The 22,340-nt window shown below is 44.0% G+C and overlaps 1 protein-coding gene across 15 annotated transcripts in view; it reads right to left on the reverse strand.

Annotated features, from left to right (window-relative positions):
- LOC144169907 (uncharacterized) overlaps positions 1-22,340 on the reverse strand; it is a 179,404-nt gene that overhangs the window by 93,839 nt on the left and 63,225 nt on the right. The window contains exon 5 of one of the 15 annotated variants that reach the window (XM_077699341.1): positions 4,171-10,492. The exons of 13 other annotated variants lie outside the window; for them this stretch is intronic. In XM_077699341.1, coding sequence (XP_077555467.1) covers positions 10,131-10,492 — 362 coding nt within the window. In that variant the 3' untranslated portion in view covers positions 4,171-10,130. Of the gene's footprint in view, positions 1-4,170; positions 10,493-12,574; positions 21,988-22,340 lie in introns of those variants that run through there. One more of the 15 variants, XM_077699338.1, reaches the window with a different exon arrangement.

The raw sequence follows: 22,340 nt of genomic DNA on the forward strand, positions 1-22,340 counted from the left end.
TCTCGCTGCTTTATAAAAAAAAGCTGTTATGTCTATTGCTAACACAGTATGTTGAAAATGCGTATCATAATGCAAAAAATATTGTACGCTACAAAAAGAGAAGGTTAGCCTTCCCACCCAAACACACATAAACACTTGCACACAACAAAGCACACAGCCAGTGAAAAATTTGTTTTGCATTGCTTTAAAGGAGTACTGACACGAAATTTTCGTGCTACGTTTTTTTCGCTGCATGGGTGCCTACCAGCCCACTAATGACAGAGTGGCACATTAGACAGTCAGTCGCATCATAAATAATTATTTACAGCCTCTTTATTTGTGACAGTTATGGTTTCAACAAAACGAACAGCGAGGTGGCCGCCATGACCCGCCATGACAGGAGGGTACTCACGACGTCACCGATCTTGTCGCACCCCTGCCAATGCGGACGCGCGCGCGCCCAGACCGGTTGTGATCTCTACTATTCCCGCGCGCCCGAGCAGCATGATGTCAGTCTCAAAACCGTGACGTGATACACACGCCAGAGCAGCACGTGCCAACCGCAGCCAGAGCATTAGCCCCATCACGGGAGTTCTCACATCGGAAATTTGGGGCCAGTAGGATCGGATGGCATCATGCTGATGCCGACTGCGAAAGGGTATCCGTTTTGAGCTTTCTCGGGCGTGCAAAGATTGAAATGAATTTAAAATATGTTTGACTGAACTGTTACAGTTGAAACTCGCTGGGAGGTATCTCCATATACACAGGAAGCCTTTTTTTTATAGTTATCTCAGCTTTGAAATTTCGTGTCAGTACTTCTTCAAGACTGATATTTTCTTCACTGATATGCAACAATGCTCGCCAAGCATTTGCTAATCCTTTTTTTTAGAGCACACACTGTGCAACGTTGTTACTTAAGATGTCACTCACATGAAGTAGTAGTCATGCCGAACCCCCCAAACTATAATTTTCAACTCAGTTATGTGCAGATAGGCTGTACTACCCAATTGTATACAGTATTTCGGCTGTTCCCACCCGGCACAGCCTAATATAACAAAATTTTGCCGTACATAATTTTTGCATATAATTATTGCCAAAGTTGCGGACAGGCAATAATAAACAAATAATGATATAAGAAAGTGTAAGAAGTTACATCCATATCGTGGCAGTGCACATTACTTGTTGCTTCCCGACACGTGCTTTTCCTTTTCTAAGCCCACCCTCAAAAAACATTGCCAAGCAGAGCCATAAACGTAACAGGAAACCTCCAACACAGCATGCGACAGTTTAAATGACTTTGCCAAACACAAAAACACTGATCTCTTCTTGACATGAGCTGTGAAAATTGCACACTAGACTAACTTGTCACTAAACTGAAGGCTTCTCAAAAACCCTAACCGTTTCCGTGCCTCAACAATTCTCACTTGTCAAAACGTTCCGTGCAAAGTTTGCAGCCAATGACTGTGTCACGCCCAGGGATGCTGCGTTCTGCTGCCTTCAAAGATTCAGAGGCGTGACAGCAGTCTTTTTGCGCACAGTTGCTACTTTGGTTTCTGAAAATATTACTCCCCCACTTAACTTGAAGCAGGGAGAGGAAGCATGCTCATCCCTCAAGCCTTTGCAAAGTACAAGTGCACAAGTTTTCATCACAGCCGAGAGATGTGCATCACACTCCGAGAAAGAGAGGACACCACACTTTTCTTCAAATAGAGAGATAACTTGTCAATTAATGTTGTTTCCTTGCTACGCAGTTAAGATTCTTTTTTTAAAAAAAAAGCACTTATATTTGTACCGCAGCCAAAACTGCAACGCATAGGTATACAAGATTAGAAGTTTTAAAACGTTATTCTCCTCGAAAATGAAGATTTCCTGGGGAACAGACAATACAAGAAGCTCAAAAATTCAAAAGATATTGATTGTATTTTTGGAATAAAAAAAAAATCAGGCATGGAGAGGGTTAAAAAGCACGCGTCCAGGCTTTCTCAGAGGTATGTCAATACTCAGCTACGGGAACAGAAGTTTTTCCATTTCTTCCCTAACCACATAACAGTTTAAGCCAAGACCACTGGTGAACACAACTTTACAAACTGGCCGCCACAGACACTTGTCAATTTCGGCCCCACAGCCCGCTTCTGAAAGGCAACTTGCCAAGCTCACTTGAGGCCAGCACCTGTTGGAAGAGAACAGAACAACCCCATGCTACGACAAATAGGATGCACCGTAAATACTCAGCAGGGAGGCCTTCATCCGAGCACCTGAACTGGCTGCCAGAACTATCAAATGTGCACTCCCTACAAGCAGCTCGACAGTTCGTACCATGCTGTATCTACTATGCTACATATAGTAAATGCTCCCATGTGGCTAGAAGTTTTCATAAAAACTAGCTCCTAAGAGCGCAGTGTTAACAAGTGAAAGGTTAGCCATCTACATTTTTTTTCCCCTTTTTAGAACAATTAGATTTGCCCAGCCACAAAACATCTTTTTTGCAATGATTAGCATACCACAAACAGGAAAGAAATGGCTTTTTTAGAATGTAACAAGGCCTGTCACACTAGCTAATCACAACATTTAGTTACAAGTGGTTTTAAAATAACGCTATGTTACAGATGATTATATTTAGTAACTCACTAAAAACAAATGAACAACAATACATATACGACTGAGTAACAAGTTATACTTAATAAAGGGCATATTATCTGTTGCACAGTGGGATTGTACATTATTTCAGGGCAAGTGCCCCTCCCCACCCCCACTGTCTAAACACTGATAAACACAAAGAAACAAAACAGGGCTTGACAGCCGATGAAGTCCGCCTGCATTTATCCCATCCAAAATTTGTGCCCATGCACAATCCTCAAGCACTGACACACAGCCCATCATGCCTGGAGGACAACATACCTTAACTTCAAGGCTCAGGTCAGCTAGACAACACTGACGGCACCTAACCTTGAAGGGAGAATGGACACACAGATTGAAACAGCAATACCACTTTGCACAACCAGTAGGAGGCAGGGAAGATACGCTTGGAAGAATACTCAAATAGAGCTCGGTTTCTGGCACAGTGGCAGTTTACCAAGAATACTTCAAATCTTCTCACCTCAATACGCCACGCTTCATCTGCCACAAGCTTTAAACGTGGCGAGGAGGCCACACTAGTACAGCTTTTGGAGTGCAAATAGCACCTCACGAATGGCACACGGGACATTTAGGTTGACTGTTACAAACCGTTCCCAAGATGCACAGCCAACAATAAGACAGCACAGGGGGAGAAATGATAACACTGATTAAAATTAAACAACAGGGACGATTAAACACACAGAACAAGACATGTGATGGGTGCATTCACACAGAAACGCGTGTCCCGACTTGATGTACGAACCAGTTTTCACTTGGAACTTGGCACAAGTCCTATTCAATGACAAAACTGGTTACAAAGCAGGTCTGAGCAGCTCTTTTCGCGTAACACCAGCTGACATTTTCAGACTAGTCCAAATTCACCACACTCAGCTAACGCCTGCTCGACAAAATTCATTCAAATAGTTCCTGGCTAATCTGTTTCGTCTGTGCCTTAGTGATGGACATGATGCAGCCCTCGCTGTGTGGCTGCAAGCACTTGCTACAGTGGTTGAATGCCAAGAAATGGTACACACGGTTGCAAACGTGTTAAGAAATGACAAAGGCCTACAAATGCCAGTCGCCCGACGCACACCAAACTCAGAGGCCAGAATCCACGCAGCAGAGCATGGAAAAGCATCATCACAGTCTGGGTGCAGGAGGCAATTAGGCAAAGTGTAAGCTGGCACAAACAATGCCACCGTACTATATGGGCTAACAGGTTTGCAACACCTCTTGGGCCCTATCCAAAGCTAACCAAAGCTAGCTTGCTATTAGTACTAAAAATAGCATGAAAATTAAAGCCATTTGCTGTGCAAAGAAACTGGTGTCATTTTTCACTCTAGAATGCCTCAAGATCCAGAGCAACTAGCGAGAATATTTCCACAAGTGCTTGAGCTGTTTCGTGCTTTCAGTTGAGTGATGTAAAGCCCTCACATTTAGTAAACAACGAGAACTTCTTCAAACACACTTTCCGTCAATTCATACAGGAACACATTTAAGCAACGCCCAATCCCACAAGCGTAGTGCTAGCAGGTACTATTGGTCCTACTAATAAAAAAAACACAGAAGACAGGATTGCTTAGCTAAAGCTCTTTTATTTTCATTTTGTTCATTTTTTTTTGCATTTGATTCACTCGAAAAACAGTCCTCACAAGACGCGTATACTTGAAGAAATAAGAAGCCCACCAATGCAAAGGTATAAACAAGCATCCCACAGCACAGTCCACTACCGAAAAGCCACCGAAAAAAAAAAAATGCACAATTCTTTGTTCCAGTGGTGACCTCCATGACGAGACGTGACACGCACACACAACTCTTAACATCAAGACATGCCTACATATTGTTCTTCACGGACGTCGAAAAAAAAAACTGCATACAATGAGGGAACCTGTACAGTTCGAAACACTCGGCGCTTTCCACCTGTGACAGTTCCGCACAACACTGCAGTCGGTGTTTTCTGAGAACATGTCAGCATCTACACGAGTCACCGTAGTATTAACAAACTTTTTGATCTTTTTTTTTTCTTCTTTTTATGTCTAAACAGGCATACTACCGACAGACATTAAGCGAGGCATTGTAAGTGGAGTTAAAGCATCCCACATTGGCGTTCAAGTCCCCAGAAGGTCTCAGCAACATCCAGAGAAATGCAACGACGCAAGCAATGGAAGACCTGGCAAGTGTACACACGACACACACAAATTCTGCGCAACGTTTCTTGCACATCCACCGAACTCCAATCTGCTAAACTTTAAAAATCATGCACTGCTCTTCCCCCGTTTCCCTTGTAAATAAGAAGTGAAAGAATGCGCAGCAAAAAATATGCGAGAAGCAATGCAAACATACCACCACCGGACTGATATCCTACTACGATGCAGTACCTACCAGGATGCTACGATTACTTAAAAAGTGATGTCACAAAATTGAGACAGGTGACAAATTACAGCGGAAACCACATTTAACAGACCCTCAAGGGACCTGTAAAATGTTCAGTGAACCCAGAGGCCTTTCTATTGAGTGTTATCTGCTGAGTAGTCCTATTCAAGAAGGCAATAAGACCTTCAGGAAAGTTGTTCCACTAACTTGGCAATTCCACTTTGGCCTTTCCTGTATCATGAGAGTCCACTGTAAATTTCGGTGAGTGTAAGGAGTGAAGCCTAAACTCTGCTAAACGCACAGAAGCCCAGATGGCAAGTCTGAATGCGGGCCTATTAGGATGCTGAAAGTTGTCGCTAATTTCTATGCTGGGTTCCCCAAACGAGTCTCTGGTTCAGCCCCTATTGAAGACAAGTGGCCAAAAGAAATCGTCTCCATGCACACCCATGCGCTTCTTACGGGTTGTGATTGCGAGCACAATAACGCACCAACTCAGTCTCATTTCATCAAAAGGCTTCATTTCCTTGCCCCTTGAGAAGCCTTGCTTCGCGATCCACTTCCGCCTCTCGCACTCAAGTGGCCTCGATTTCTCTCCTACACATTGTGCCGCTGCTCACTCCTGCTGCCGTGGAATGGGAGAGTTGACAACGGTGGTGAATTTCGCTGCCTTCCTGTTTACTCATTTGGCTGCGTTCTTCCACCCCCTTACTTCATTTGCAATGCACTGGCGTGGCCTCCTGCTCGTGCTTTGGAAAGCTTCCCACACACGGTTAGGAGCCATTTCACGGCTTCCGACGCAGACGCCAGCTTTTTCGCTTAGTGGGCTATTTAATGCTTTCACATTAAAAGACGTCGCCAAATGCCCCAGAGTTTTTAGTTGCAAGGGGAGGCGACAAGGTGTTGAGACACTTGTAAATGTAAAGTTTGGTAATGCAACGACCAACTCCAGCGAGTTTTTCTCACATATGAAGAGGCACAACTATATTTCGTAGCAAATGCAACCGTTCTTGTATGCTCTCAAAGAAGTTTTCGCATGCCAATAGGCCCAACAAGGGAAGAGCAATGTGACACCATTGTTGCGCATGACCAAATAAATGCTGCTTGCAAGCAAGTGTGCCTCTTCTAGAGCCCTGACAGTACTGCCTGTCCTCTGGAACTCCCGAGCTTAACCATGCCCTAATTGTTTTCTTGTTTTCTTGTAAAACCGATTGTTCTACAGCTGGCATCTACCAGCACACAAATACACAATTCCTGAAGACCACAGATCTCTCATTTCTGACTAAAGAAAGAAGAAAATGCAGGTGAAAAGCAGTTCCCACACCCCTGAACAACAAAGAATTGTTTAAATACGACAATACCCTTACATCATACCACAATAACTACTTAGCCTCCACCAACTTGCGACACAAGCACAGTGTTCTAACCTCAAGACATATATGTGTGAATATACATATATATATATATATACTGTATACTTTTTTGTTTGCGGCACACTACAATTATAAAAGGTAATTTCTTTGACCACCACAAGACAGGCAAGAGAACTAGCAGCACTTACAAAACAGCTAACGGGCAGGCTCTAAAATAGAAGAAAAAAAAAATGCATTGGCGCCACAGTGGCGGCGCTGTAGTACTTTGCCCTCCTCGGAGTTTTGTAACAAACAAAGTGCGCAGCTCAATGGCTCGCGGCACTTCCAAGTTGTGTCGATGTGCAGAGTGACATGGCATTTCATTGCATGCATGGGAAAGGGTGCCAACACCTGAAAGGCGTCCGTGCTACCAATGGACACTTTGGATTGCGCGGATGAAGATTTTAAAACTAGTGCACAGATTTTTACAACGCACGCATGTAACCTTTGCATCGCATCGTCCCTCGGAAATGCGGGGAGGGCGGCAGCGGAAGATAAGATGCAAGTGATTTCAATTGCATAGAGCAGGTATAGTGTATTGCCTGGAAAACATGTGCCAAGAATAGCAGAGGTCTTTGTGAACTTGTAAATGGCACAGGAAGACCTGTAGCAGCTAGGAACGCTAAGGGGTGTCTTTGCAGAGAGACTCAAAGAGCCCCCAAGGCCCCCTAGCCACAGTTTTTGGCACACACTGTTCCTTGAGAGTTCGGAGCGAGAGAAAAAAGGACGTGCGATAGCCCTTCGAGAACACCAGGTTTCGTCTCAAAGTCTTCAAAGGCCTATTTAGGCCCTTCCTTAATAACTACAGATGTTGCAGAACTTGCCTCTTTTTTTTTTTTTTTTACTACCTGCCGACAAGGTTCCATCCTAACAGCTAAAAATCAAGAGTATATTCTCTCTACACATTTCTTGCCGAGAAAAAGAAGTATTTAGTCAAAAATTTAAATTCTCCACAGAACAGTTCGGCTGGGGTACCTTCTTAGCCCAATCTTGTTCCACAAAAAAGACAGGCAATGTACGGGCAATATAAAAAAATCCCTTAACATGCATGAAACGAGGCGTTGGATAGCAAAAGTCATTACATCATTCTAAACCAGTGTGCACTCCTCGTGTGTGACCGGCAGACATGCTTCATTACACGGAATGTGGAAGCAAAACCAAGGTGAGTAAAAGCAACTTACTGTAAAAAGGTTGCTGCCAGCGAAGACATAAAGTGTGAAAAATGAGACGTTGTGACAAGAGCCTCTGCATGCCAGACTTTCCCGACACACGTGCACATTGCCGGTTCTCTAAAACGCAATAAACCCCGCAAATATGCTTGTAGAGAAGCAAGAGCTCTAACGAAAGGGACACATTCACTCATCAGCAGGGAAAGAAGGAACTATAAATGCAACCGCAATGAATACAACAGAAACATAAATGCACAAACTTATCAGTGAAAACCATAGATTCAGTGCTATATCCTTGAACCCATGGAGGAAGCAGCTACGAGCATAAAAACAAACACCAAGCAAAAAAATAAGAAAAAGAAATTCACCTAGGCCAAGAAAAAATGTAAAATAACCAATATATAATAATAATAATAATAATAATATAATATGAATGTAATAATATAATAATTATCATAATAATAAAACACCCTGTGTCCCTGAAATAAGTTAAAACTACGACTTCAACACCAAAAAAATATGCTTTCCCATACTAGACCTCTTCTGAACCTCGCAGAAGCAAAGGTGAACACTGATGTAGGAACGCAGGCGCATAAATACACTAACCTCAGCATCGAAAAGATACTCTACCACAGGAGTCAGCCTGGAAAAAGAAAAAAAAAAGTTACGGCAAAGTCTAAGAACGTACCCTGATCCCGCAAAACCGAAACGAGTACTATTAGACGTGTGCAGATAGGCACCTTCACAAAGCAGAAAAATAAAAATAAATAAGAACAACTCTAAGATTACCAATGCAAGGCAGGAAAGGGCCCCAAGTGTGCCGCCAAAACTGACTGGGCTCCAATGAAGCATGCTCTAGAGAACATCGTAAGGGTGTGCAACCAAGTTAACACAACAAAGATACTGAGTAACCAAGAACAACACACAAAATCTGTGAGGCATCCAGTCTCCACTGGCAAAACAGATGGATCGATGCAGGCTATCGCTTGACGGAGCAGCACTTGGACAGTAGCCCACCCAAAAAGAAGGCAAGCCCCACGTGAACAGAGACCATTCTTGCGGCACACTATCGGAAGAATTTCCACTCTTAACTGGCCTTTTCTATTTTGCTCCACTGAGTGCTTTCCACCTACACTTCCAAGATGCAAAATCAAGCTATCTGGAGCAAGCCATCCAAAGCACATCGTGCACAGCCTAACAAAATACCACTGCACCCTCACCAACGCCCCTTTTCTACACGGCCCTCAGAAAGTACGTTGACCTGAAGAAGCAGCGCTTTCCCACAACGGTATGTGGAAGAGAAAAATGCATCAGCTGTGACCACACAACTACTTCAGGTAAAATCACCATAGCAGAGGGTTTTTCTACCTCTTTTTTTTTTTGGCCTGAAAGCCTGAAACAAATAAATACAAAGTAAAAATATTTGATACACTTGGGATTCCAAAGTCCTACCCTGAAATACGGCAACACCCTGCAACAAAAACCTATCCTACCATCTACCGTTGTTGCTCTAGAGAGCAGACACAGTGAGCCAAGCACGCAATACCAAAAACCAAATGCGAGTTGAAAAGCACGCTATAAAACCACAAAATTATAAATGCAATAGAGGTGCCTCTAGGTTGAGGCAGTTGATAATGAACACCAATGAATCTGCCAAGCCAGGCCTACAGCCCTTGCCTACTCTCCCCAACCAGGTTATGAGGGGACGTGTCAGCAGGGATCACTCTAATATTTCAGTGCGAAACCTTCCTGACAATTTCCCGACTGTTAATATAGCTGGCACAAAGCATTTTTTGTCTTTTTTTGCTTGTCATAGCATGTGTTGCATAAGCAATGCTGATGAATGTCGCACAGAAACAACCGGATTTGTAGCGACACAAAAGACAAACAGAGAAAAGATATTTCGTGAAGCAGGAAGCGGCAACCAACTAAATCCTACTTTTCACTCTCTACTGACAGCTTAGGCTCGCCCTTTACAACAGTTCACTTTTTACCAAATGCAGCAAGCTTGCTGGAACTGTCCACAAACTACAGGAACATGAACGCTGGTGGAATCGAGTTTATACAACGCTCTCTCCTAAGCACGTGTCAAATCTAGGACAGCCCCACCTGATCGCACTTGTGACCCCACACAGCCAATCGCTGCACAATATCGAAAATGATGTTAGCTTCCAACTCTGCCACAATCTCTTCCCTCTTCTCCTTTTCTTGCAAACAGCCAGAATGGTATAGTCTATTTGCAATGGACCAAACGAAAAGGAAAACAGAAACGACTCGACTGGTACATGAGCCGGAGAAGCTGGAGTGAACAAGATGCCTCCAAAATAACGGCATACCACTTTTTCAATGTAGGAGTGGCTAACTTCTGCTCACCCGTTACGTACCAGCAACTGTGGTAGGCATTAATTACCTCACAATCAGTCGCTTGGCCGCAGCAATGTCATTGTATTCCCCATTTACTGAAGTTACCGCGTTTTAGTTCTCTTCTTTTCTTTTTCTGCGACACGCCACTTATACATCTGACCGTAACTGCCGTGCCTGCCACTGGCACAACAGCCTCACTCGGCCCGATGCCCCCCCTCCCTTAGGTCTTGCTGTTCATGTCCGAGGGTAGCGGGAAGCGGTACTTGCGGTACTTGAAGTCGACCACGCGCATGTTGTGGATGGTCTGCAGGTGGGTCTTGAGGTTGCCCGGCCAGTTGAACAGCTTGCCGCACACGTCGCACTGGAAGCGCCGGTTGAAGGGCTTGTGCATCAGCATGTGGCGCCGCATGCTGTGCTTGGTCGAGTACGTCTTCAGGCAGATGGGGCACGTGTTGTCCGCCCGGGCCAGCAGCGCCGCCGAGCCCTCGGCGGCCGACGCCGAGGGCGCCTGCAGCTGCTGCAGGTACGAGTTGTACTTGCTCAGGAAGTCGTCCACGCTCGTCATCTGGTCGTTGGCACCCACTGGGAGGGGGGAGGGGGGGACAGGAAGAGAGAAGAGGGGGGCACCCAGAGTTTACGAGGGAAGGAGGAACGGACGCAGGCTGCCGCCTCCTTTATTCTCCCATCCACGGTGGTACAAAGAAGGTACTCATCATGGTGAGAATCTCTGCCAAAGCACTGTCACCGAACATCTTCAAAAACGGGGAAGGACCACTAAGCCGTAGTTCTCAAATGGGGGTTTATAAAAGGCTCGCAGGTGCATGTCTAGGCTCCGCAAAGTCCCCATCCTTGAGAAAACACCTGTCCTTCGCATCCTTTTATTTCTATCAAGCTAGCAGCACTGATTCGAGAAGCTGGCTGTGCCGTGAACATAAACTCTTTGCACCCCATAACCAACACATTATAAGTTAGCTTCTCCATGTGGAGCTGAAGCTGTGCAAAAAGAAGTGACTGCACATAACACTTACATAAAGCAAGAAAGGGAGTGACTTTAGTGAACATGCGGAAATTGCTTGAGCGCATCAGCACCCTCAAACTTCCCATCTCTATCCACCCACTGACACATTCGTGGTTGAGAATTATTGGGTAGCCTAACTGATCAATAGGCTAAGGCAGCACACCAAGGCAATCTACAATCGCATGCCTGGCATTTTACAAAGCCAGAAACCACTACAATCACATGCCTGGCATAGCGAGAAACCACACACTATTGGAAAATGAGAGGCATGGTAGGGCAGTGCACTGGTCATGACCTACCCAGATACTTTGGAAACGTGTCACCACAAAACAATCGGCAAAACAGAGTGCAGGAATACTTCACAAAGGGTGCTGCAACTCGACACCAAGATGAGACAAAAGTCTGTCAGGATAAAAACAACAATAACACCTGCATGTTGAGCAATGCTGCCCATACAAGAACACAGCTGGAGGTTCTTAAATGAGGACACAGCTGTCAACTGGCCTCAATTTAGGATATATCAAGAAGTGAATGGCTTGCCAAATAACGCTTACTTCCCCTGGTACAAACCTCGTAAGGAACCCACACTTAGCTATTCAGCACATCTCATGTCAAGAGGGCCTTTTAGCGGTAAACAGCAATACCACCCAACATTTTCTTTAACAAAAAGCAGCAATGATGCTATTTAACAAAAGTTTTTTTCAGGGGCAACAAGTCTGTTGTAAATTAACTGCTGGATAACAAGCATTAATAGAAATAGCAACAACTTATTGACTGAAAAGACAAGAAAGAAGTCAGATAAGATACTCCAATACCGCAGTCCCCATACATTCATGTGGTTGTACAAATGTAGGCTTGTATGGATAGATATATATATATAGAGAGAAAGGGCTAATCTCGCAAATACATGGAAGGAATGAGGACACTCTAGGAACAATGCACTACAACACATCTTCTTTTCATGGCTTCTGGACAAGCGACACTTCTCGCAATTTTTTTTTTTGTCTTTTTCCGTAGCACCTGGCACTTGGTTCAGCTCTGCGAGACAAAAAGAAAGGGACCACTGTTAGTTCAAGACTGACAGCACTTACAACCAATGTACCATGAGGAATAAAAAAAAGCTTGAGCTTACCTTGAGACTGAAACAAGCAAGGCATAAAGCATAAAACAATGCAAAAGTAAAACTATGCAGCACGCGCCACAGTAGCCGTCTCATCACAATTTTTCGGAACACTGAGCGGCTTGCAGATACCCTAAACTAAACAATTTCATCTATAAACATAAGAGCAAGCAAAGCCTCCTGAACACAAAATGTGGACAGTAACATCCACAGCAAGAGAGCTAGGTCAATAAGCCAAGCACACTCTCAGTTCTTAGTAGAGTATAATTATTTCCTAAAGGAACAGTCCTGTTTATGCGTACAAAAATTAGCTCTTAAAATGTTGAAATTACAATAAAGTAAGATTTTATAATTGCATGAGCACAGCTGTAGGTATGTAGAAATTGACTCGAATGTGCGCATGTTTTTGAACTTATTGGATGAATCTAGGCAATATCAAAGAAAGCAGAGCATGTGTTTTCAGCATAAAAAACACCCACAAAAGGCACCCTGGAGCCGCCATGAATGGCCAAGTAGACACAAAACATCTGGACAGGCACTCGTTTATTGCGCAAATCTAAAGCATACGCTACAGTCTACAAACAAATTGCAACAGCAGTGGACACAAGTTCATGGAAAAGTAGCCGTGCTCAGTGAGAGCATCATGTCAGGATGGAACTTCAGATAAAGAGGCGGGCTGCAAAATCATGGGTAACTGAAAGAGACACTACTTCAGAATTGTGACCCAGGCCCTTCTACAGTAGCCTCTCAGGAATGAAGGAGCAGCATCACAAATGCTTAAAACAAACGGAAGCCCTTTGCCTACGGCTGTGGGACAAAAAAATATTTAAGTGAACCTTTAAAAGCCGAGAACAGATTTTCTTGTTTAAAAACTATTCCTCAATTCTTCGGTTAATTTTCAAGTGGCGCGGCGGCACTTGAATGCCTTCACCCCCACATATAGCTGCCCCACCAGACAAGGCTAAAAAAAAAACGTTCCCTCCCGAGAAAAGAGTGGTCAACCAAAACGACGTTGTTATCATTTCTTGGATGACGTAGAGACTGCCAATTCAAAATACTATGCCAAATTGAATCAATGTCAACTGCTGACAAGGAAAGCTGAATCAACAAATAACTTTTCTTCATCAAGAATGTGTTACTATTAGTAGAAGTGAACTCATGAACTGAACATGACTACCAACTAGAAGATAATTTTCAATGCTTTGTTTAAACACATGAAATAAACACAACATGTTGATCTAAGAATCTAAGCAACTTTACTGCACCATATGTTGCAATACCACTACGAGACAAAACACAAACAAATTACGTTATGACCACACATTCAATTTGCATGATTCCGTGATAAGTGAACTAAAACCACCAAGCACATAAGCGGCTACTTGGGAGTGCAGGATGCAGCTGTGCTCTTTTGAAAGACATAGTTTGGGTGAATAACGGTCACTTCACTCAAGTACAACACTTGCGGTACTAGTACAAATTTTGTTCCAAGAAGCAACCACAAAACACAGAGGACACTACTGGATTTGGACTTTGCATGCTACTAGCAATAATCGTGCGTGAACAACTCGCAATGCGGCCTCCCGTCCAGCTTTTGTTGCAGCCAGCCACCATGGCTGGTGTTTTAAGTACCTACAGAAAAGCTGGCTATTTGTATTGACATAGAAGCAATCGGTGCAAACAACCCAGTAGGGTAGAAGGGTTAGTTCAGTGCACACACATATCACTAGACAGACTAAAAGTACAATTCTCAAGCTTGAAATGTTGGGCATTTCGTTGTCCTGGTAGTGATAAAGGTTTCCAAAGAATGTTTGTAATAAAAAAAATGAATAAATAGAAGAATAGGAGATTACAACCTAAAATACAATTTGCTGCCTTAATTGCTTTGTGCAGGCTACAAGAAAGTACTCCGTGAACAAATGCTTGCTTTTCCGTGCATTTCACCTAAAGAATGCAATATCAGAAGCAACAAAAGTTTGAAATATCATCAATGCGTAGAGAGGGTCAAGCGTCCGTACTGCCTGCTACAACAGAACAGCAGGAGTAATCACTGAAAGGTCTTTGCAAAAAAGAGCAAGGTACCATTCACTACGTACAAGCAGGAAAACAGTTTCTGGGTCATGAACAGAGAGCTAGAAAAGTTACCTCTGCTTTAAGGAGCACTTTCTCGCATGCACTGAATATGCTTGGCATTAATCAGAGCACGCACGAATATTTGTCAGTTTTCCGAGCGCACTTTGAGTGCTGCTGTTACATATCGCGAAGCAAACTTGGAAGGAGACACTAGCACGCACAAACAAAGCAAAGCAACATTTCCCACATCGGCAAAGCTTGCAAGGAAAACTGCAACCAACAGGTCAACTAAAACATGTGACCCTGTACAAGTCAAGGTGGTTCAAACTGCGTAGCTGTGTTGACCTACTTGTCAGAACGGTAAGAACTTTCTGAGAGGCAGGCAAGGAAGTGTGTGGCTTTATTAAAAATAGCGTGGCTCTAAGCCAACTCTGTAGAATGTGCATAATAATGTCCAGTCGACATGCTGATCAAACGTGTCTACGGGTCTACTTTCTTTCTCCTTGCGCCTTCTCAAATTTGTTTCCATTTTTCACTTTCCTTGGCCACAATGTGCTTTTCAAAAACAATTTTTCACTCACGTTCCTTGCACAGTCTGCCTTTAAGTAGTTTGAGCTTTGACTAAGAAGTCAACGTCATGCCACGGCCTATGGAACTTGCAGTTTCTCCAAAACTACTGAACAAGGCTGAAAAGTGGCTACAGTAATGATACAAACATTAAATATAACCTTCTGAATATAACGACACCAGCAGGGTTGTCTGATTCAGCTTAATACAAGACACAACTTCACACAAAACACTAAGAAACAATTGCTGCCATCATAAAAACAAGTTGGTACACTTTGGAGCCACACTTGGGTCCTTTTGTTCAACTGTTATACAGCTGAACCTCGTTATAAGAGACACTGATGTAAGAGACAAATGGGTATAAGAGACACTATTCACCCACATGGTTGGCTGCCCTATCTTTCCCATTAAATCGACCTCTTTTATAACAGACATTGGATGTAGAATATTGGTTATAAGGGACAAGTCATCCTTGAAGTTTAATCAATAATCGCGCTTGTAACAGACATTTTAACTTCAGACGCAGTGCCACCAGTCACTAATTGCAGTTGCTTCCATTGTGGAAACACAGGTAGACAACAGACATCTGCAGTTGCTATTTATTATAATTTCAGCAAACAAAAAGTGGTTCAGTCAGCTACGAAATGACAATGAGAAGCCCTGCCAATGGAAACGCAACTGACAGAAGTGGTTGAAGCTTACTGCCATCCATTGCAATTGGATGGAGTGTGATCACACATGCGGGCTCTCCCACTCGCGTAGCTCCTAATCAAGAAGCACTGCAGATGTTGAGTCCTGCAAGCGTAATGAATAAATAGCCTGAGCACACAGCGGAAGAAGCTGTGCACACAGCGGAAGAAGCTGTGCGCTCTGGGTATTCATCAGGCTTGTGAACTCAACATCTACGATTCATCTTCCACAAACAAGAAAAGGAAAAAAAGCTTGTAGACTCGGTTGTAAAAAACAGTGTAAATAGTCATGAAGCAAACAAAGTTTCATAAATTATGGGGCCAAACATTAATTAGAATGAATCTTTTGAAACATGCTGTAGCGTTCCTTTGAGCTTATTTTAGTCATACGGTGCCCACATTGAACTAGGGTCTGATTAGTAAGCGAAAACATGGTTACCTGCTTATAAGAGACATCTCGTATAAGAGACAAACTGCTCCCCGGTACGTGTCTCTTATAAAGGGGTTCAACTGTACTACAAAAAAAAGGTGAAAAAAAGAAAAACTGAACACAGCCCACTCAAGATACCTGTTTTTTACTTTTTCGTCTAACTAGAGACAAAAAAATTAGAAAAGGCTCCCTGATCAATGCACATTTTCTTTTCAATACTATGACAAATTGTTCGGAACAAAACTGCCACTATAATTCCGGCAAGAGTGTCTCAAATAAGAAAGCCAGCACAACACCACACACCTACAGGTGAACACCCTGCACACCCCAAACATGCGTCAGCCACAAAACGGCCTTACAACAACACTCAGCATCTAGCACTATACGGCAACACTATCACACCGATACATGACTACAACAGTGGCCTGCAATTCAAACTCGCTCCGCAAGGGAGCGAGAGAGAGAAAAATCCGCAAGAGAGCCACTCCAAGCAACATCAATCACGTCAAGGCGTCACTGGGTGACGAAAACCTGTTCGAGAGGCTAAGCCTCGGCACAGCAAACATGACACAGCAAGCGACAAAAAGCCTTGTCCTCCGAATGGAGTGGGAGAAAAAAAAGGAGGCCTTCTAGGAAGTGCCTCCACTTGTACATGCTACTGTCGGAGGCCTTCAATGAGAGCGCAATTGCAAAAGGTCGTAGGTTGCAAGTTGAAACACATGCAATGTGTCCGATGGCTACCAAGGTGTGCAATACAACTATACTGTGAAAGCACACTAACAAAAGCCTCATTTGTTGTTGTTTCGCAACTGCTTCTCCACCGAAGAACCTCCCACAGACGTAGACTGCAAACCCAACACTTGGAGTGCGGGCTGACAGGGTTGCACTAAAGACATCGACGCAAGGCATCTTTTTCAAAGGTGCCTGCCACCTTCAAGCAGTGCAAAGGAGCATATTTCTGCACGGACCCTACGGTGCTTGGCTGTAGTGGCAAACGTCATGCACAGCTCAGCAAGCCTTGACTAGATGAAATAATGTATACTCTTCTCTTTGCAGCGCCCTAAAATATACAGTTTACAATATTCAAATATCTTTAAATCAATGACCACGAAAGCAACCATTTGTTGGTTGATTTGGGCAGCCAGCGCAACTAATCTGCATCTAGAATGCATGCTTTCAAACCAAGCCAACTGCCACTGGGCATGCCTCAGGCCCCCTCAGCACTTACTGTCACTATATTGACATATATTGATTGCACTGCAAATGTGAACGTTATTTTCGGAAATGCCTCAAGCAAAGCGGACATGCTTCAATAAAATCTAAATACAGGAACCAGCTTAAGGTAGAGGCAGCCGATTTTCTGAGTTGCAATGCTGTATCAGTACAAATGTTTCTATCAAGAGCCGTGTTGCTTCAGCAAGTTTCGTGCATCTTGACTAGACTTGCAGGGTAAAAATATATACTTGGCATTGCAGCATTATTGTTATTAAAAAACAGCTGATTTATCTTCATTGCCCCAACAAGATACAAAACAAAGCATCACAAGCTTTCCATTAGTATTGCTTAAAGAGCTTATGAAAACAAAAACAATACTTTGACGATTGATAGCGAGCCCTTTCGGAATGAATAGACGCTAATTTTAATGCGATATGTCCTCAATTAAGAAACAGAAAAAGAGAAGATTGGCAACACTTGAGGGACCTTTCTTCTGCATGTGCCAGAAATTTCCTTCTCACTCACAGGCTTCTAAGCAAACAAATTGCAGTTGAGACCTTCAACTTTCTTCCTTTGTTAGTGATAAGGCAATGAACAAACGGCCATGGTATGAGAACTAGCAGCGATTCAGTGATAGTGTACTGGGAGCTTTCCGAAAATCTCCCATTTATCACAGCAGAGGAGGTTTGCTTCGCAAGGCACATCAGAGCCAAGCCTGCCACAATGCATGAAACCCCTCGCTAACAGACAAGCGTGTTCAGAAGTTGTAAGATCACAGCCCAATAGCCTCCCAAATGAGAGTATTATAATTAATTTAGAAACAGAACCCACTCTTTCAAGCCCTAGGTCCAGCTGCCGGTAAACTGCACTCCTTGCCTTCATTAATGAAATCAGCTCAGCGTGCCACCTGCCCTGGCAGCCTTCCTAATTATATTACCAATAAAGTGAAAGTGAGCGATAAGAAATCTGTTCCTTTAACCCTAAATTCCTCAGCGACAGCAGTACTGTTTCTCGTGTAGCAATCGCTAAGTGAAGTATAAGAGGCACAAATTTTTCGAATGAGTTACAAACCTTTTAACTTGTCTGCATGGTTCCTTTAGGCATAAGGTAATCACTGAAGTTACGAAAAAGGTCCTCCAGAGCAGGATAGAATGAATAGCCTAAACAAAAAAGACATCCAGTCCAACCAGAAAGACAGACAATATATCAGCTTTAGTAATAACTGAGAACTGAGTACCCGAACTGCCCTTTGCAATACAGTAAGTAGTATGGCCCTTTTGGGGATTGCAATAAAGTGCTGCTCTATGTTTAACGCTCAAGCATTCTCGAGTGAAGCCAGTTTTTAATCCATTTTTAGCTCAGTGAAGAGACCACGAAGCCAATGAATTCTAGTAAATAGGTGACATTTCTGGAGTTGAGGCAAATGTCTCTGCACGAAACATAGAATTCTCCAACATAAATTTTCAGCCAACAGTTTTTAACAATGTGCCAGGGAAAAACTCTCTGCCCTGCTGAATTAGTGAAATGAACAAGCTAACACCAAGACTTGAAACGTATAGTTCTTCAATTGCTTCAGAAAACAGCCTTTCGCACAGCCAGCACAAAACAAACATTCAGCACCCATCAAGTATGCGCCACTTATTCCGTACAGTTAGTCCGCCTAGTTTAGGTAACTAAGACAAAAAGAAAAAAAATTACAAGGAGACATGAGGACGGCAATTCGAACAATGAGCATGCGAGAACAGATTGCGCCAAAATTCAAGCTCAGGATGAAACATGCCTTCTAAGAAAAGTGCTGCGCTCTTGCACGCAACATCTGGAAACACAACTGCACGGCCCATAACACAGCCTGCTGTAAGTAATGAATGCAGTGCTTTTCTTGCAAAGAGACAATGAGCCAGAAGAAGATGTACTTTCGATACCAGCGCTTGATTCATGGTCAATGCAATTCCTTTAAAAGTGGGATGCCTTTAGTATTTCTGTTCACTTTGCAGCTTCCAGATTGAAACCATTAGGTCAGGCTCACTTGTCAGAAACTTGATTGTGGAATCCTAGCCAAGCACTGAATGACGGTTGACACTACTCTGAGCAAAATTACACGTAGAGAGCCCATAAGCAATTTCTGAATGACAAAACTAAATTTCCTTACCAATGTTTTCTCCTTATTATTTTTTTTCTTTTTCAAATTGTCATGCAGGTGTTTGAAACTTACACCAAACCGACCAGATGTTCAGGGTTACCAGAACAGTGCATGCAGCACGCTCAAAGCAAATAACGGATTTATGAAATTAAAAGACGATGCGAAAAACTGGAACACAGTAGCACCCACTACAAATTACTTTTACAGCAACAGACTTTGTTGTTCACAGACACCCATCCAAATTCTGTGGAGTCTGTTTTTTTTTTTAATAATTCTGCGGTATTAGTTTTTGAGTGCGAATACCACCCAAAACGCAGGCGGCGAAAATTGCCCTGCTGAATTGGTTCCATGCAAGTTTCTGACAAGGAATTAAATCTTTGAAGAATTCACGGTCATGTTAAAAGACCAGGCAGCTGAGCAACCTCCACAAACAGACGGCAGCTAGTGCATCCCTTCAGCACAGTGGGTCACGGTGCCAACAGAGGGCAGTCAAGTGGCATTGAGTGACAGTTGTGCACTGGTTGGCTGAGGCCATCAATTCCGCCATTCCAGAATGCGAATAACTGTAATCATACGGACCTAGCTGAAGGAGAAAAACAGCTAAAAAGAGCTCAGAGACATATATACGCTGTAGTGCATCCACAAAGGAGAAAATTCGACGCCTATGGGCTTCAATTGCCCCGCTTTTTATCGACAGCTGTTGGTGAAACGTTGGTGTCTTCCGCCTTGATGTTAAATTCATAATTTCATTTTAGGTCAGCAAGGGCAATGACTGATCAACAGATTGTATTTAAACTAACCTGGCTGGCAATGTGTCCTCTAGGCTGCTGAGCGACCAACTAGAAACGCCTTTCTAAGTTTCTTTTGGGGAAAAGGAAATTAACTTGGAATTAACACACGCAGAGCAGTGACAGATGAGAAGGCTTGCAAGCTGGCACAAAAGCTACAGTTGACAGGCCAAAAAAAAATAAAATAAACGACAGCACACAGATGAGCAAAATGATATAACTGCTGAAGTGAGCCCAAAACAAACAAAGGTTGCCCTCCCTGGCACATTGGGCAGAACTGCGAAGCGGGGTCGTATCTGTCGATCACTTCTCTCGCACGTACTGGTTGGCTTCAAGCGAGATCTCCGTATTAAACGGCCTTTCATGCAAAGGGTCACTAATAAGCGAGTTTCGTCACGGCGCTAAAAAATATTTCACGCATAACTTTGAAGTTTCTACAGTTTTGGGGACTTCAGCCACTGCCCCCAACGTCCTCTTTTTTTTTTTTTTTTTTTTTCCTTCTCCTCTGCCTGTTTAGGTTTTGGACCGCTGAGCAATTATAAGGCACGGACGACTCTTGCAGACCGACAAAGCGACCAGGTCACTATCGTCAGAACCGCACCGCTGCAGCATCGGCCGCCCGAAACCCCTCCTACGATTGTCGGAAGCCCTCACGACAAGGGGAAGTCATTGCACCCACGTCAGCTTTTCGACACACGCTAGGCGGAAAGACCACCACTCCCACAATCGCCGCCGCCGGAGAGTTGCTCAACCAGCGCTCCAATATTTCGCTCACACAAGGCCGATCAATTTTCTTAAGAGAACGGCGCCGCATTCTTTTTTCCCTTCGAAATTCAAACCAAACGGGGTCAAGCGAGCGCCCATTTAGACAGAGGACAGTGCGCCCGATCTCTCATGGCTCATACAAGTGCGTCATTCATGCGATCGGCTCACGTAACAGCCAGCACAGCGAATGCTGAATTCAGGCGTTTTGACTACCGTACACAGATGCAATCGGTGCCCTCCGACAGCCCTAGGCCTATTGAGCCCCACCGGAGTTGCAGATGTGACTGGCGAGCGCTCTTAACGGCTTTCCACGCTTTAATGCCCGCCGAGACCTCCTGCACAAGCTGCTGCCACAAGCTGCAGCTGCTTTTTCAGGCATCCGGAGCTTTCGGTTACACCGCCGCGCTCCTGCACGATCACGAAGCCAGAAGAGGTTTCAATCGCGATCTCCAACCCGAAAAGACAGCAAGCTCCAAAATGAACGGTCTCACGTATCCGACGCTGCAGTTTTCAGCCGGACTGGCCTCGCTGAACGACGAAAATTCAGCACAGCACTCCGGATGCAGAACGCAGTGTGTGCTGCGCGATTGGCCAATGCTGTTATGAGCATATTTTGAGGCCACCACACTTCGACGTGACTCCGTCGCACTCGTTCGAATCATAGACGGCCTCATTGTCACTAATTCTCATTTTTTTAACGAAAAGCCGGATCGCCTCTCACCCATGAATCGGTCTCAGTTCCCTCGCTTCGGCATTTTGTTTTGTATGTTCTGCTTTTCTTTAACGGTAAAAGAGGGTGAGGGAATAATAGCTGAGGAAGGCTGAGAAAAAAAAAAAGATTATACTACTTCTCTTGAGCTTCTCGAGAGTCATTCCAGGCGGCGCTAGCTGCCTGAAGAAGCAGTAGCGATGGCGATGCAGAAAACCCAGCCGGCGGGAGCATTGACTGGCGCATCATGGCGCTCCAGTTAGGAGCTTCTGGTGCCGGAGGAGCGGTTGCCGCTGCTTTACTACCCGAGCTCTTGGCTCCACGGCTGGACGGGACGTTGTGTATCTTGCGCTTGTGTGCGTAGACGTTGTTGCGCCACAAGAAGGACTTGTTGCATATGTCGCAACGATAACGCTTTCGCTGAGGCGTGTGCATGGTCAGGTGGCCGTCATAGTTGCTTTTGTTTGAGAAGGTCTTGTGGCAGATCGGGCACTCCAGGTCCACGGGCTGGCCGCGTTTTCCCAGCAGCGGTGGTCGTCCGCGTCTCCTCGGCATTGGGGAATCTACAAAGTAAAAGGGAAAAAAATGGTAAAAGTTTGAATTTTGCTTACGCCAGAAGTGCGCGTGGGCACGTAATTCGTATTTCTTTTTCCGAAGGGCACTTACGAAATACACTCATTCAAAAAAGTAAAAAAATAACTACCTGAATAAAGAAAGCACGCTTAGTCAAAAAAAAAAAAAAAATCACAAACTCCGCCATATCGAATTTCGCTTTAAACTGAGTTCAGTCAAGACATCAAGAATTAAGATCATGTTTTATGTGGTATGCTATAAATCCCCACATTATTAGCTAATACACAGATGGGCTTTTTTTTTTTTTTCCCTACACCGACGTGCACTGATAAGGTGGCTTACC

This window comes from Haemaphysalis longicornis, unplaced genomic scaffold (assembly GCF_048455015.1).
Source record: "Haemaphysalis longicornis isolate Haplotype H1 unplaced genomic scaffold, Haemaphysalis longicornis Haplotype H1 scaffold_2, whole genome shotgun sequence".
NCBI lineage: Eukaryota > Metazoa > Arthropoda > Arachnida > Ixodida > Ixodidae > Haemaphysalis > Haemaphysalis longicornis.